The sequence below is a fragment of the Drosophila suzukii genome, chromosome 3 (assembly GCF_043229965.1).
Source record: "Drosophila suzukii chromosome 3, CBGP_Dsuzu_IsoJpt1.0, whole genome shotgun sequence".
Lineage (NCBI taxonomy): Eukaryota > Metazoa > Arthropoda > Insecta > Diptera > Drosophilidae > Drosophila > Drosophila suzukii.
In genome coordinates this window covers 73014475-73025497 of record NC_092082.1, presented here as the reverse complement: position 1 = coordinate 73025497, position 11023 = coordinate 73014475, and the positions used below count along the sequence as shown (strand labels likewise).

The window sequence follows — 11023 nt, the reverse complement described above, 5'->3', positions numbered from 1 at the left end:
ATTTAATTAAAAGGAGCTTTGCCATTTACTCATGCAGTTCTTGGGGCTACGGGGTGGTAAAGCTCAGGCCTGTGTGCGTGCCCGCGAACCGAAGAATGGCCGACGTAAAGCCGGAAGAGCCAATTTATTGAAAGCCGAATTCATTTTCCTCCCGGTTCCCGTATTCATAACAAAAACAAACCCGCCGCTCGCGTATTAATAACCGAGATATGCACACAACCGCTCCGAATTCGGTCAAAATAGAAGCACACCGAAAAAAAAGATAACTAAAATGATGATCGATGAGATATTAATTCAGGAAATGTAATATGTAGATAAGATATGATTTGCTACTCGAAGAAACTTTTTAAAGATAAAAGTAGTTACATTTATAACCATTTCATTTTTAATTTCCTATTTCCATGTGCTTTAACTTGCTTACTTGGTGATATAGCGCCATTAAGAACTTGTGCTAGTTTAAGATAAAGAGCCATCTTAAGACGTGACATTAAAGTAGTTAACACCTGCATGTGCATACTTATTTGTTTAGAACATATCATATATATTAAAATATCCCAATTTTATCGCAATAAAAACTCGAAAGTAAATCATTTTAGTTTGTAAACCTAAAGCTACTATCTGATCCCCCTCTTGATACGTATATCTATGCACCAATGACCCCCAACAGCTGGAACTCTACAAATCACACACAAATTTGACAATCGCCTTAACGACACGATGAATGATGGACACAATTAGAACACATTCCGATTCCAGTCTGTCAACAGAGTGGAAATCTAAATAAAAGCACAAAAGGGGAACAAACTTTGCACTGTGGATTGAATGCCTTATCAAGTGGGAGCTACAATACACTCTGGTTACTCACTATTTGCATTTCTTTCATAGCCAGTTTTCCGACAATAAGAATCCTGACTCGTTTCGTAATCACTTCGCGATTTGTGGGCTAGTTTCCATTGGCATCTCTCTTGGTCCGTTGTCGTCGTTAGGAGGAGTCTTGGGCAACTAAAATTCCAATTCCACATGACCGAATTAGATTTAGACTGCCTGCTTCCATTTGAACCTAATTGCGTTTGAATGCTCTATCGTTTTGGCCTTTTGACAACTCTTTTATTTTCCATTTAATTGCTGCTCGGTGCACAACTCACTCAAGTTGAGCGGTAGGAACAAACTGAAGATGCGGCGCACATTCTAAAATGGAATAAGCGACATGCGTGCGTGCATCGCCAAATTTATATAAATAGAAAGAATCACAAATCTATATTTGAAGTTAGGAGCAATTTCAAAAAACCGCTCACCGGTCAACGGTGACGTCACAGAGATATCGATGACATTTATGACGATTACAGCGATTAATTGCAATCTGTATTTTGTAAAAACATTTTTAAATAAATTTATTTAGTTTACAAAGGGTATTTTGTGAACTATTTAGAAAATCTACGAATAGTCACCTAAATATGTGTAATATTTTTTTTAAAGAAACCTAAATTGCCACTGATATTTACTGTCATAAAAAAATATAAAAATAACAATAAATCCATGGGTACTCACTGTAAGCATTAGCACTCTGTATCTTGCTAGCCAAATAAAAAATATTTTAAATTTCCCTCAAAAGTGCGCCAATGGGCTCCACAAACGTTCACACTGGCCGCAAACATCGATTAGGACCGAAGTAAAATCGATTCATCGATAGGTCCATTACTCATCGCGGAAAACGTGAACGAAAAGCAAGTTGCCGCCTGTCTGCTAGGAACTTTATTGTTTTAAACTGTTTTACGAGGAAACGGCCAGCCCCATCACACAAATATGGTGAGTCCTGCCGTAAATAACCGGGGGATGGCCAGGGGATCCTGAATCAGGGACTCCGCTGCAAGCGGCATGCGATTGTAAACATAACCTGCAAAGAAGCTTCTCGCAAGCCGACGACATCTGCTGACTAATTGGAGACTTTAACTATATATTTCGCTCTATCCGACCGATCCTCAGCAACCGCAAATCGTGCTCCTGAAGGAAGGCACCGACACGTCGCAGGGCAAGCCGCAGCTGGTGTCCAACATCAATGCCTGCCAGTCGATCGTGGACGCGGTGCGGACCACCCTGGGTCCCCGCGGCATGGACAAGCTGATTGTGGATGCCCATGGCAAGGCGACGATCTCCAACGATGGGGCCACCATCATGAAGCTGCTGGAGATCATCCACCCGGCGGCCAAAACCCTGGTGGACATTGCCAAGTCACAAGATGCCGAGGTAAGCGGTTGCCCCTCTCCAGAAAGCCCAAGCACGTGACTCTACTCAAACTTCGATTTGGCTATTTCTCCAGGTTGGTGATGGCACCACGTCCGTGGTTCTGCTGGCCGGCGAGTTCCTTAAGCAGGTGAAACCCTTCGTGGAGGAGGGTGTCCACCCGCGCATCATCATTAAGGCCATCCGCAAGGCCCTGCAGCTGTGTATGGAGAAGATCAACGACATGGCCGTCCAGATCGTTGAGCAGTCCAAGGAGGACCAAGTCGCTCTTCTCGAGAAGTGCGCGGCCACTGCCATGTCTTCCAAGCTTATCCACCAGCAAAAGGACTTCTTCGCCCGCATTGTGGTAGATGCCGTGCTCTCGCTGGATGAGCTGCTGCCCCTGAACATGATTGGCATCAAGAAAGTGACCGGTGGATCGCTGGAGGAGTCGCAGCTGGTGTCGGGCGTGGCCTTCAAAAAGACCTTCTCCTATGCCGGCTTCGAAATGGCACCCAAATCCTATGACCAGTGCAAGATTGCCCTGCTCAACATCGAGCTGGAGTTGAAGGCGGAGCGCGATAATGCCGAGATCCGCGTGGACAACGTCAAGGAGTACCAGAAGGTAGTGGACGCCGAGTGGCAAATCCTCTACAACAAGCTGGCCAAGATCCACGAGTCCGGAGCCAATGTGGTGCTTTCCAAGCTGCCCATCGGCGATGTGGCCACACAGTATTTCGCCGACCGCGACATATTCTGCGCCGGCCGCGTACCCGATGAGGATCTCAAGCGCACAATGAAGGCCTGCGGTGGCGCCGTCATGACGACGGCCAACGATATTAAGCCCAGTGTCTTGGGCCTGTGCGAGCACTTCGAGGAGCGCCAGGTCGGCGGAGAGCGATTCAATCTCTTCCAAGGTAAGGATTTCCGAATTAACTCATAAGGTTTAAGAGATTCTACCATCTTCTTTACATATTTTTTATTAGTTTACCTTTTTAGTCTCAATAAAGTAAGCTTACTTAATTATTCTTATTCTCAACAGGCTGCCCCAATGCCAAGACGAGCACCCTGATCCTGCGTGGTGGTGCCGAGCAGTTCCTGGAGGAGACGGAGCGCTCTCTCCACGACGCCATCATGATTGTGCGCCGCACCATCAAGCACGACTCGGTTGTAGCCGGAGGTGGTGCCATCGAAATGGAGCTGTCCAAGCTGCTGCGTGACTACTCGCGCACCATTGCCGGTAAGGAGCAGCTTCTGATCGCCGCCATCGCCAAGGGTCTGGAGATCATTCCACGCCAGCTGTGCGACAACGCCGGTTTCGATGCCACCAACATTCTCAACAAGCTGCGCCAGAAGCACGCCCAGGGTAAGTGTTCCAAATTACTCGTAAGTTAACCATTTCTAGGCAATTCAGGGTTTTCAATTTCTGTTCTGTTCTTTAAAGCGATGAATGATTCACAACTCGTATTTATTTAAAAGTATTTACGGATACTTTAAACTATTTATTTTAAATGATGTTAGGTTTCTTATTAGATAGTTGAACTCGACTTGGAAAATATTTATTATCAGCTTTAAATGGTGTTATATGACTTTTTCGTCCATCAATAGTCTAAGAAAACCATTTTGGTGCACTTGTTACAATAATTGGTCCCCTTAACTGTCCGTCTGCTTATTTCTTGAGCTGCTCATGCCAGAGCCAGAAACATGGCTCCTGGCACAAACCCGGTTTGTCCGGACAGGAGTTGCACATGAACTTGCTAAACTGCAGCATCCCGCCTTTGTGGCAATGGCGGCAGTTCTTCCGTGCTGGTTTTCCATTCTGCTCAATAAGCACAGGTTCATGCCGGGTGGTCTTCATCTTGGAGTCAGCCACCAGCTTGTTCCTAACCTTATCTGGTTCCTCCGACTTCTGCGGACTGACAACCACGGCTTCGTTGATCACTTCTTCCCTTAGGAGTGACTTGATTATGGCCACCCGGAACTCCGAGTAACTTTTGAGATGACCGCCTCGCGGATTCTGCCCGTTGGCCAAGTACAACAAGTAGGCATTGTAGACGAGGATGTTGAGTAGGAAAATGGCAAGTTTCTTGTCCGCCGGGAGCTCCTTGCATGCTGGTTGGTAATGGATCAGGTGCTGGCGACTCTCGTTGGCAGGTCGCAGTTGCCAGTCCAACTCCTGGATCAGCTTGGGCCTTGCGTTCGTCTTCTGCATGGACAACTCCTTTGCGTAAATGGCCAAACAGTCGGAGCTGAAGAAGTACAAGCTTTTGGCCCGTCGGCGCCACTTGGCCATCATCAGGGAAGTGGCGTAGCTGGTGGAGATACTGTTGCTAGCCAATCGCTGATGCACCAGCGCCTTGCTGTTGCCATATCTATTCCTGTCGAGCAGACCAGTGCAGTAGGTGCTCCTCTTGGCCAGCTCGTGGGCCAGGCCATAGCTGCCGTAGAACTTTGAGACGTACACGGTGCGTCCTCCCTGGTAGTCCTCCATGAGCTTGAGGGCCAACTTGTTTCGGTGCTCCACCAACTGCCGGGAGTTGCGTACCCATGCCGGAGCATCCTCGTGCCGCACAATCTCCGGCAGAAGTTTCACCACCAGGCCACTCTGCTCGGTAATCATGTGCAGCAATAGTGAGTTGGTGCGAAATTTGTTAGGCAAATCCTCTTGGTAGCTGAATTTACCCTTCCACAGGGTAATGGGATCGTTGAGCACCAATTGCTGGCCACAAATGTATAGGTCCTCCATGCGTTCGTTGATGAAGTTTAGGAGTGGGAAGTCCTTTGACTTGGTCTTGCCCGCTTGAGAGGGCAATGCATCAAAGTTAAGGCATCGCAGCAGCTGCTGATAGCGTTCTAGGGTCATCTTTCCAGTGAAACCCACAAAGCCGTAGAACATGTTAGTGCTCCAGTAATCCGAGAGGTGATCCAGCTTCAGGTCACTCATGAGCAGGGAGAGGGCCACAAAGGTTTCCATTTCCTCGGCAGTTGTGGGCTGGGACTTGGATGCTCCTCCCTTAAGATTGGAGCTCTGAGCCAGGGAAATGAAGAACCTAGAGCGGTTGCCCAGCAGCTGGTTGAAGTAGTGCTGCGGACACTGGAAGCGTTTACCAAATTTAAGGCCAGTTTGCTGGCTGGGAGTGGGGAACTTGAAGAGCAACCGGGAGCCCGTCTGTTGGCTGCTCCAATCCGGGTCGTAGTCATCCGTTTCGTCTGTTTTATTTTGAGAGGGCGGAGAGAAGTTTACATAAGTGGTGGGACTAAGAGGGTGGGAGGGGCGGCAACTAACCCTGACAGAAGACATCCGCCTCGTGGTAGTTGAGTTCCGAGTAGCCATCCTCGTCGGAGTCGCTCTCCTGGTGTTCCAATTCCGAGCGACTGGCGGTGGTGTCCGCCTGCTGCTCCACCGCCAGCTGCAGCTGGAGCTCCGTGAGATCCGGCTTGATGTCCGCAGTGCTCAAATCGTAGTCGGCCAGCGCCGGATAGCCGTCCAAAGGTTCCGTCTTGATGTCCACACTGCGCCGCTTTACCGGCGACCGGTGGTCATCCTGTCGCGGCTTCAGCTGCTGCTTGCGCTTTCTCCCGGAGCTGGACATTTCGTCTGGCTTGGTTTTCTTCTCAAATTCTTGTAAATATTGTAAACAGCGGAAACTTCTGCAGCAGCAACGCGTGTTTTTCTTCGACCTCTCTGTTTCTCGCCCTCTCTCGCTCGAGTCACATGTGGTGTAGTGTGTGCTCTTTCGCACCTCCTCAATTCGTCTGTTTCGCGGGCTGCCAGCGGTGTTGCCACCTGTGCGAAATGTTGCCATCGGAATGCGGTGGGGAATTCAAAATGTTAAACTGTTTAAAAAATGTAGTTCACATAAGCGATCTTGAATTTAGTAAACCATTGATATAATAGTAATTTATTGATAGTATAGGTTCAAAAGATTTAAAGTTGTGTTACTTAAAACTTTAAAAACAAGTATTTCAACACTTATCCTAATTAACTTGATTTATTGCAGGCGGCCAATGGTTCGGCGTCGACATCAACAAGGAGGACATCTCGGACAACTACGAACAGTGCGTCTGGGAGCCGTCAATCATCAAGATCAACGCGCTGACGGCAGCCGCTGAGGCAGCCTGCATGATCCTTTCCGTCGATGAGACAATAAAGAGTCCCAAGGCCGGGGAACCCCCAATGGCGGGCGGCGGCATGGGAATGGGTCGCGGCATGGGCAGGCCCATGTAAATAACCTCATTCAAAAATCCAGAGAACTCTACGCACCCTTATCATCAACACACATTTCTCTCCTAATTTAACACGTACACGTATTACTCGGTCACACCTACGCATTTCGCACGCTTTGAAGCCAGAACAACAACAACAACAGCAACAATAATCCACTGACCTATCTGTATATGTTTAATAATAAAACAAACAAAATTGAAAACATATTTTCATAACATAAAGAAACGTTTTTAATTTCAACCGGGGACGAGGTTGCCACTCTCTTCAGCGAGTGCTGTTAGGCGGCTTACGTGCTGTTAGGCGCAAGCATTTTAATTGTTGATCCAATCCGTCCCGTAAATAAACAATAAACAATGGGTAATCACAAAGTCCTCCGATCGGCGGGCAGCAATCTGCGTTACTCAATGTACGAGTTTATTGACGCGGTGCACAAACGCACTATTATATGGCAGCGGAGGCATCCGAACTTTCACAACCGGGAACTGAGGGATCAGGCCTGGCAGCAAGTTGGCCAGGAGCTATGCTTGAATTTTGAGGCCTCCAGCGAGCCGGAGAAGCAGGAAATCGGTTTGTTGTGCTTCACAATTGAAGTCTTCACAATATTCATATGTATACCTCTTATCCCCAGTGAAAACCCTGCTTAAACGCTGGAAAAACACCAGGGACAGCTATTTGCGGGTCAATCGGCTGCGTCAAAATGGCGAGGAGGTGGCCAGAGCATCTTATATCTACGAAAAGGAGCTCAGTTTCCTGCATGATGTGAAAGGCGAATCGGAGGACGATGAGGAGCCCTTGAAGGAGGAGCCCAAGCCCCCGTTGAAACGGAAACGCCAGAGCGCCTCCCAGAGATCCGCAAAGATCCGCAGAAGGAGGAACAGCGGCCAGGAAACGAGTTTGGAGGACGCCACCAATAGCCCATCCATTTCGGAAAACCTGCAATCGGTTCTGGAGGATCTGACCTATACAAGCCAGGATACTACACCTCCTGAGATCATATCCCTCCCTCAGGTTCAGCCAGATGCACCCTGTAGTACAAATACCGCCGCCACATCCGCTGATCCCGACCAGGCCTTCTTCGACACCATTAAGCCCCACATGCAACGGATGGACGCCGATCGAAAACTTGACTTTCAGATCGAGGTCCTGAAAATACTTCGAAATTTTAAGCCAAATTAAAAAATAACTACAAAAGCTAAATCATGTGTTTGGCTATGCATTTACATTTACAGTGTATGTAAAGGGTGGCCCACGAAAGATTTACGTTTTAAAATCGCTATAAAAACAACGAGCTTATATTTTTCAAAATTCACAAAACCAATTACAAACTGCCTGGAAGGCGCTTTATTTTTTCCGAATTTTGACCGGAATTTTCTTGCAGTTTCGGTTGAAGACTCTCCACTTTGGAAGAAAGTTTTCAATATTTCCAATATTTCAACTTTTCTTCGAGCGTAAACTTAACCATTTCGTAAAAGGGCCACCCTGTAGGTAACAGCAAGTTAACATGACCATTAGAAGGAAAATAATCGTTATCGTATATCGCTCCAAGCCCATGGCGCGAATTTTGAACACTGTTTTGTAATTTGCTATTTCAAATACAAACAATGTGATTGGCCTTTACAGCAAATAATGAGTCAGTATTGGAATAAATACTAAATATCAGGATCGTTATCACATATACATTATCTTTGTCAATTTATTCGATCTTACTTTATAGTTTAATTTATGTTATACTCGTATGCTATTTACATACAAAACTGTTTATTATCTGTATTGGTTTTTACAGGAAACTTGTAGTGTTTAAATAAGCAAATGATGCTGAATTTAATGAAGCGGGTAATAATTATTTAAAGATCATCTTTGGTTTAAACATTAAATTAAGCAGAAAGCTAAAATACAATGCTCAAATAAAATGGTAAATTAGTTTCAGAATAAGATTTGCATTTTTTATTGGTATAAAAAAAAAGCATTTTTTGATAATACGGGTACTTATTTTCAAATGGTGTATATGGAAGTAATTGATAATTTTATACAAATTGTTTGCAGTCCTTTCCGTGCAGCTGCCTAAGAATAATCCCTTGCTTGGCCCGGATGCTGTCCCAATACATATTTATCGCCTGCAGCGAAATTTTAGTACAAACATAAACTGTCAAAAAGATACATAAGCCATCGGATGGCCTGTGTTCCAAAGCGGTCCGACCAGTTTCGGTTGATGTTGATAAAAAAGAGCTTAAACCTGTATCCATACAGCTTGTCCCTCTTATGCCAATCGAGTTTCCATAATGTATACAGATTTCTTCATGGTTTTTGCTCAACACAAAGGCAAATTTATGTATTTTACGAGTGTATTTATAAGTCCATACTTCAGTCGACACCCCTAAAAAAAAAAAATAACTGAAAACAGTAAGGGAAGCCGTAGGGGTAACTCCGAGATTTGGATTCGGTGTCGCCTTTCAAGCGTTCCAGACTGTTGGATGTTTCAGGAGTACCTCATATGGGGGGTATGGAACTGGAACCGTTACCCCGAGAACCCGCCCCCACACTCCACATGACAAATGTTGCTCGAACCGAGTTGATAATGCTGTTCTTCTCGGGGTCCCCCGTCCCATATCCCACTTAACTGCATATGGTTTTTGGTAGTGGTTGTTTCGGGTTTCGGAAATTTCAGACTGCGATCGGGACCCTACCCTCCACTTCACCCATTAGCAACGGCTCTGGCAGCTGTTGTACGCTATTAAATGCTCCCTTAGATCCTCGAATCCGACTACCTGCATCTGCTGAATGGAAAAACACTCGGACGAATGTACGAGTTTAGATATTGTCATTTTAAGCAATACACAAGGAAATTTTATTTTATCGCTAAATTCTTTGCCAACGAATGTTCCAATAGCACGAATAGCTTTTAACTAAAATGGTTCTACGTGGATTAAAACTCTCAACCAAGCAGTTTGATTGATAGGTAATTTACCGATTTTGGAAAAATTGTACTCCCTATCAATCAAAATTAAACATTTATTTTGATAAGGGACAAACAAAACATGATAAAAGTCACAAATATAAATTAAACAGGAAATTATCAAATCAGCTTAATAGATTAACTCTGAGGAATTGATTTTTCTATAAGGTTGTACATTTAATTAAAATTTGTAACGTACTTATTTTTTAAGACTGCTTATAATTCTAGATCTTACTTTTATAACGTAACCAGCGGCTTAAAAAAATTGTTTACTGTGTATTAAGGCATTCCCAGCGTTTGTAACGTATTTTCATGCCCTAACGAAACCGGGCACCGGAGGAGATTTAGGTTTTCTACCCCTGAAATTCTCTCCACTCTTGTACCTGTAACAATTCTGGGCATTTCAGTGAAATAGTATAATAGGCAGGAAGTCCCTTCGATGGCTTTTATGCCTTTCAAGGGCCGTGCCGCCCTAGTAGATGATCGTGCAGAGATTGTTTTGTCCAATGATGCTGGTCTTTGTCCTGTCCTATCCTAAAACTATATTCCTCGCATTGTCTGAGGGACCAAGAGCCCTGGGCAAATGAGCTCGGCTCAGGTGGAGTTATCCAGTAGAACCACCTGCGTGTTTTGATATCTCTGCCAGGCACTCTCCGCCTGCCCTAAATATTCTCCGATCTCCTGTCGCTTATTGGGAAGATCGTACTTCTCCAGAGCTAGCTTCAGGAGTACGTACTCAAGGCTGCGTACTCCACCGAAATTGTTCGGATCCCTTAGGTTATCCACTAGGGCAACGAACTTTCTGAGCAGCTCCACCAGCTGACCAAAGTTGGTCAAATCCTCAAGGGCGGCATCCACTTCGTTGACATAACGAAGACTCATCTTGATTCTCCTGGCCAGTTCGGAACTCCTGCCCGCTAGGGGTGACAGCTCCGTATTCAGCTGCTGCACAGATCTTCGCGTATCGATCACTTTCTGCAAAGTGTCCTGGTTATACCGATCCTGATCGGTCCATTGGGCCATCGGAGACCTGGTAGTCGTTGCTTCATTGTCCACCATTGATATCTTATTGTTTTCCACCACAATGGTCTTGTCGATGGTTTCTGTCGCGTTAGGTGGCTGCTTCACATGGAAGTCCAGGGTGAAGTAGAACCGCACGTTACCCTGCAGGGATCAGAGCTGAGTTAAGTATCCTCCATAGAAATATCATCACAAAATACATGCCTGCACCAAAGTTAGAGCTCCTAGGGCCATTAAAACACTCGTAGAGGACCACATCTTGCCGGCGATGTGGGAAATGTTTGACTGATTCCAAGTCGAGATCTCGCGATCACACCACATCGTACAATCCAGGCTCGGCATCGGGGCTTATCAAGCCGCGGGGTTATCACATCGTTCCCACTTGACCGATAACAGATCCATTCAGAGAGTTTTCTGGCAACAGCCAGGGGTGCCCTCGGCGTGGGGAGCATTTTCCATTGCCAGACAAAGCGCTAGTCACGTGTCGCCGAGATGAAAAGTCGGTACAGTGAGGTGAGTGATCGCCAACATAAAACCATTTCAAGGTGGTTGAATAGCAAATATTTCAATTTGCTGAGAGGTTCGTAGCTAATATGACCTTT

At 45.8% G+C, this 11023-nt stretch overlaps 4 protein-coding genes across 4 annotated transcripts; 2 read left to right on the top strand and 2 right to left on the bottom strand.

Moving 5' to 3' along the window:
- The first annotated feature begins 1648 nt into the window (after positions 1-1648).
- On the top strand, positions 1649-6650 carry CCT7 (chaperonin containing TCP1 subunit 7). Its single transcript, XM_017086073.4, has 5 exons — positions 1649-1806; positions 1984-2244; positions 2318-3137; positions 3263-3586; positions 6222-6650. Exons 1-5 carry the CDS (start codon positions 1804-1806, stop codon positions 6446-6448), a joined length of 1635 nt encoding a protein of 544 aa, XP_016941562.3. The 5' UTR covers positions 1649-1803; the 3' UTR covers positions 6449-6650.
- Positions 3671-6041, bottom strand: LOC108018533 (uncharacterized). The gene is made up of 2 exons (XM_017086086.4): positions 5507-6041; positions 3671-5430 (listed from the first exon to the last, which is right to left on the bottom strand). The coding sequence occupies exons 1-2, from the start codon at positions 6024-6026 to the stop codon at positions 3890-3892; spliced, it is 2061 nt and encodes a 686-aa protein (XP_016941575.4). The 5' UTR covers positions 6027-6041; the 3' UTR covers positions 3671-3889.
- An 80-nt stretch (positions 6651-6730) lies between the features above and the next one.
- On the top strand, positions 6731-7645 carry hng2 (hinge2). Its single transcript, XM_017086092.4, has 2 exons — positions 6731-7015; positions 7077-7645. The coding sequence occupies exons 1-2, from the start codon at positions 6802-6804 to the stop codon at positions 7622-7624; spliced, it is 762 nt and encodes a 253-aa protein (XP_016941581.3). The 5' UTR covers positions 6731-6801; the 3' UTR covers positions 7625-7645.
- Positions 7646-9553: 1908 nt separating this feature from the next.
- Positions 9554-10961, bottom strand: LOC108018527 (uncharacterized). Its single transcript, XM_017086079.4, has 2 exons — positions 10626-10961; positions 9554-10565 (listed from the first exon to the last, which is right to left on the bottom strand). Exons 1-2 carry the CDS (start codon positions 10761-10763, stop codon positions 9996-9998), a joined length of 708 nt encoding a protein of 235 aa, XP_016941568.4. The 5' UTR covers positions 10764-10961; the 3' UTR covers positions 9554-9995.
- Positions 10962-11023: the final 62 nt, after the last annotated feature.

What these genes read in the sequence shown, in the direction of transcription:
- CCT7 (XM_017086073.4), top strand. An exon ending in CCAAGTCACAAGATGCCGAG is followed by an intron (nt 2,245 to 2,317) that starts GTAAGCGGTTGC and finishes CTATTTCTCCAG; the next exon opens with GTTGGTGATGGCACCACGTC. An exon ending in GCGCCAGAAGCACGCCCAGG is followed by an intron (nt 3,587 to 6,221) that starts GTAAGTGTTCCA and finishes GATTTATTGCAG; the next exon opens with GCGGCCAATGGTTCGGCGTC.
- LOC108018533 (XM_017086086.4), bottom strand. Translation starts at nt 6,026, where the DNA reads ATGGCAACATTTCGCACAGGTGGCAACACCGCTGGCAGCCCGCGAAAC. An exon ending in GGCGGATGTCTTCTGTCAGG is followed by an intron (nt 5,431 to 5,506) that starts GTTAGTTGCCGC and finishes AAAATAAAACAG; the next exon opens with ACGAAACGGATGACTACGAC.
- hng2 (XM_017086092.4), top strand. Translation starts at nt 6,802, where the DNA reads ATGGGTAATCACAAAGTCCTCCGATCGGCGGGCAGCAATCTGCGTTAC. An exon ending in GCCGGAGAAGCAGGAAATCG is followed by an intron (nt 7,016 to 7,076) that starts GTTTGTTGTGCT and finishes TCTTATCCCCAG; the next exon opens with TGAAAACCCTGCTTAAACGC.
- LOC108018527 (XM_017086079.4), bottom strand. Translation starts at nt 10,763, where the DNA reads ATGCCGAGCCTGGATTGTACGATGTGGTGTGATCGCGAGATCTCGACT. An exon ending in GAGCTCTAACTTTGGTGCAG is followed by an intron (nt 10,566 to 10,625) that starts GCATGTATTTTG and finishes TGATCCCTGCAG; the next exon opens with GGTAACGTGCGGTTCTACTT.